This window comes from Ictalurus furcatus, chromosome 4 (assembly GCF_023375685.1).
Source record: "Ictalurus furcatus strain D&B chromosome 4, Billie_1.0, whole genome shotgun sequence".
Classification (NCBI taxonomy): Eukaryota; Metazoa; Chordata; class Actinopteri; order Siluriformes; family Ictaluridae; genus Ictalurus; species Ictalurus furcatus.
This window is the reverse complement of record NC_071258.1, coordinates 9,282,226-9,286,444: the sequence shown is the minus strand read 5'-3', so window position 1 is coordinate 9,286,444 and position 4,219 is coordinate 9,282,226. Positions and strand designations below refer to the sequence as shown.

The 4,219-nt window shown below is 38.4% G+C and overlaps 1 protein-coding gene across 2 annotated transcripts; it reads right to left on the bottom strand.

The window, feature by feature from the left end:
- Window positions 1–447: 447 nt before the first annotated feature.
- On the bottom strand, window positions 448–2,225 carry dusp3b (dual specificity phosphatase 3b). Of its 2 annotated transcripts, XM_053622257.1 has the most exons (4): window positions 1,890–2,225; window positions 1,479–1,711; window positions 1,162–1,371; window positions 448–937 (listed from the first exon to the last, which is right to left on the bottom strand). In XM_053622257.1, exons 1-3 carry the CDS (start codon window positions 2,009–2,011, stop codon window positions 1,172–1,174), a joined length of 555 nt encoding a protein of 184 aa, XP_053478232.1. In that variant the 5' UTR covers window positions 2,012–2,225; the 3' UTR covers window positions 448–937; window positions 1,162–1,171. The 2 variants fall into 2 exon arrangements, with proteins under 2 accessions (XP_053478232.1, XP_053478231.1); XM_053622256.1 differs by lacking the exon at window positions 448–937 and having other exon boundaries at window positions 968–1,371.
- Window positions 2,226–4,219: the final 1,994 nt, after the last annotated feature.

Here is a 4,219-nt window from a genome sequence, read left to right as displayed (position 1 = left end):
CTGATTGGAATTTCCAAATTGTCCATAGTGTGTATGTGTGTGTGCCCTGTGATGGGTTGGCACCCTGTCCAGGGTGTCCCCCGCCTCATGTCCCGAGTCTCATAGAATAGGCTCCAGGTTCCCTGTGAGCCTGTGTAGGATAAGCGGTACACAAAACGGACGGATGGCTGTCCATTGTAATTACGATGTAGATGAAAGTAATATGGTTAATAGTAGTAGTATTGGGAGAAATGGTATAGCATTAATGAATTAATTCAACATGAAAAAGACTGTTTTAAAATTCTAATAATTCCTTTTTGTCACCCAATAGACAATGCAGAGTATGGAGAACATATTATGGAGAATAGTATATGCTGGGAACAGGATTGTAATGCATTAGCTTTAAAAAAATTACATTCATTATTTTGGTGACAATGATGATTAGATTAATAAATCCGATCCAGATATTGTTGATTCATTTTCAGTTTAGTGCAAAAAGAAATTACTTACAAAAATGAGAAAAGAAGCCTTTGTACTAACAATTGCAAAAGAGTTAAACACAAAGTGTTAAAGCACTCCAGATGGCATCAGAGCAACAGAGAACAATGGTCCTCTGTGTATAAGTTCAAACAACCATAATGTTTTTCATAGCTGCATTAAGAAAAACATCTTTGCGCTGTTCTACTTCTACAGTGTGTCCCAAAAGTCTCCATACATATGGAGGGGACTGTGTACACTAGCACTACGTCAGTTGTCCCTTCGTCAGTGGATGTCCGTGGACGTCTACCTCTCGGTTGGTCTGCAACACTTCCAGTCTTTTTGAATTTGTTAATAAGTTTGGCAACAGTGTGGTGTGTGATGTGCTTGCCATGTTTCCTGTTAAAGTCCATCGCAACCTTGTGACAGCTTCCTGATCCAGCCATGAGAAACATTTCAATACGTCCTTCTTAAAGACTGTCTGAAAAAATATATATAATATAAGCGAAGTATGAAAAATTTTGGAAGACATTTTGCTAAAAAATTTGTTAATGTATGGGGACTTTTGGGACTTCCTGTATAGTGTCACATCCTATAATGTAGATCTACACAAGATATGAATTTTATGAACAGAGAATTTAGCAATTTTTAGTTTCAAGTAGCAGCAAATACATTTGCGACCATATTACCATGAAAATGATTTACCTTCTCTGCTTTATAACTTGCCCTCATTTTCCAGTTTGTCATTGAGTTGACAGAGCTGGTAGAGAAAACCATCATTAGGTCCGATCTCCCGTTTCTCTCTCACTGTAGCCAAAGCGGCTCGTACATCCATCTTGTGTTTCAACATCAGGTATGCAACGACGACTGTTGCTGAACGACTGTAACCCTTCTGGCAGTGCACATACACCTTCCCTACAAATAAACACACATTTATTTTGCATCTCTAGGAAGCTTATGACGACATGCATGCCTATGATTAATATATTAATAATATTGATTATGTTCTGCTGAGACTTTACCTCTGTCACCTTTATATGCCAGGGCCTGTGCTATAAAGTCTGCACACTCTTCAAAGTATATGCTAAGATTAAAATAGTCCACGTCATTGGCTGGTACTCCATGGTAGATAATGCCTGTATCCACATAATATTCTGCACCTGTCTTCACATGCATGTATGAGTCTCCTTCTGCAGCATTAAGAATGTGGGTAACTCTCAGTTGTTGCAGGAGTTTCACATTTGTGGCCACAGTCCTGTAATACAATGGATACAAGTGGATACAGTGATACTACTCTGCCATGTGCTAGCTAGCTATAAATAGCTCAGGTCTTGTTCTATCTGTGGTCTTGATATAACTGGTGTACCACTTGTTGGAATAAAAGACAACAAAGGGACCTGTAACTCAGAGCGTTTAATTTTAGCAAGACATACTCATTTCCAAGCAGAATCCTCGGGTAGACTTCATTGAAATCTCTAGATGGCATGCTGAAGTGGCCATTTTCGTCTGACAAAAGGTCATTGAGCTGCTGCACAGAAACTCCATAGTCGGTCATATTAAACTGAAGATCCCCTGAAGTATCACAAATTACACGCCTCGTCTATGGCATTTGAAGGTTGAAGGATTCTTTACATTTTTATCTTTTGAGCACAGAGCTTGCGAAATCTGTTTGTCCAGTTCTTCTTTATTCCACCGACTGAAATGACAGCCTCTTTAACCACTAGATGCCAGCATATCCTCTTGTATATAGAGTACACTGTATACTGTATATGATGAGTCTTTATTGATCACATACACACTACAGCACAGTGAAATTCTTTTTTCAGTATATATTATACACTGTATATATTATATATACATTACATTACAGCATATATTATATATTGTATGTAATGAGTCTTTATTGGTCACATGTACATTACAGCACAGTGAAATTCTTTTTTCTTCACATATCCCAGCATGTTAGGAGGTTGGGGTCAGAGCACAGGGTCAGCCATGATGCGGCACCACTGGAGCAGAGAGGGTTAAGGGCCTTCCTCAAGGGCCCAACAGTGACAGCTTGGCAGTGCTGGGGCTTGAACCCCCGACCATCCGATCAGTAACACAAAGGCTGACACTGCTGGGGTGGGGCTTGAACCCCCAAGATTCTGATTAGTAACCCAGAGCCTTAACTGTCAAGCCCCCATATGAGTCCCTGACCGATGGTTTTCAGTTAAGCTTCACACACACACACACACACACACACACACACACACGCACTGTTAGCTGTTTCTTGTCCAGAAAGGCTGCGTGTTTATTAAGTGTCCTCTTTTCCACCACCACCTCAAAACTCGCCAGAGAGCAACCCAAGGCCGAGTCGGCCTTAATGATCAGTTTGTTGTGGGGTTGTTTTTTGTATCTCCAGCTCTGATGCCACCTCCCTAGCATACTGCTTCAAAAAAGACTGCACTGCCTACCACAGACTGGTAGAAGATCTCTAACATCTTGCTGCGAATATTAAAGGACCTGACCTTCCTCAGAAAGTAGAGTCTGTGCTTCCCTTTCCTGTGCAAAGCCTCTGAGTTCCAGTTCAAACATATCAAACAAGCGTTTGCCTTTTTCAGTTAAAAATAGATCATATAAACAGATCAATCTAATGCAAAAACAGGTAAAGAGCCTGATCATTTAAATAGATAAATTAACAAACAGAGAGAAAAAACAATAAATTGATCAACTGTCCTGTAAATACGATAACAGGCGATAATACCTACAATTCATTCACACTTTAAAGGTATTATTTTCCATTTTAAATAATTTACAGTTAATGTAAAAGTTCATGTAGGATAAATTTAGGTTTTTAGGTTTAGGATATTTAGGTTTCTTACCCCATCTCATGAGGCTGGGTGGCTGAAATCCACCAAACAAGTCTCTAACTTTAAAGAAAACACACAGCACAGGCTCACAGAATGTTTTCTAACATGAGCTTGTCTAGTTTATTAAATTCTGTCACCATAATGCGGTTTGTTTCTTATTGAACAATATAATGCTGCATAAAACACAAAGTGGAATCACTCTATTCATGTTACCTCAGAGGGATATGGTGTGGGGTTGTTGTTGTTCTTGTTGTTGTTGTTGATTACATTTTCATGTTATGAACAGTTCTTTTTAGATCTCTGATTGAATTATGAGGATTTTCCTGAATATCATTAACTGAGAAAAACAACCTAGCCATTAAATACTCATTCTCCTAAGCTAACTAGTAACAGGGCCTTTGACACTCTGCCTGTATTTCCTCATTTGTAAGTTGCATTCATTCAGTATGTGCTGCAGCAGCAAATATAACAACAATTCATCTCTAAACACACCAAGTGTTTATTATTATATACACATAGAAGTAATCAGTTTTCATATTTCAAAATTGATTTAGCCTCATACACTGTTAATTACAATAAACTAGCGGAAAGAACTATTGCTAAAAATAGAACTACTAATAGACTTGGACTCCGCCTCAAAGACTTGAGACTTGACTTGGACTTGGACCTCAGACTTGTGAACATGTCTGCTTCTAAGCGTATAGATGTTCTCAAAATAATACAATAATGAATCCACAGAAGCAGGAAAATTGTTGCACATGACGTACTTTACTTTACTTTCTGGGTTTTTTGTTTTGTTTTGTTTTGTTTTTGTTTTTGTTTTTTTTACAATTACTTACACACTTTTCTCAATGCTATGTTAATGTCACATCCCAAATGAACTAAAACTAACATTCCTCAAACCAACTCAC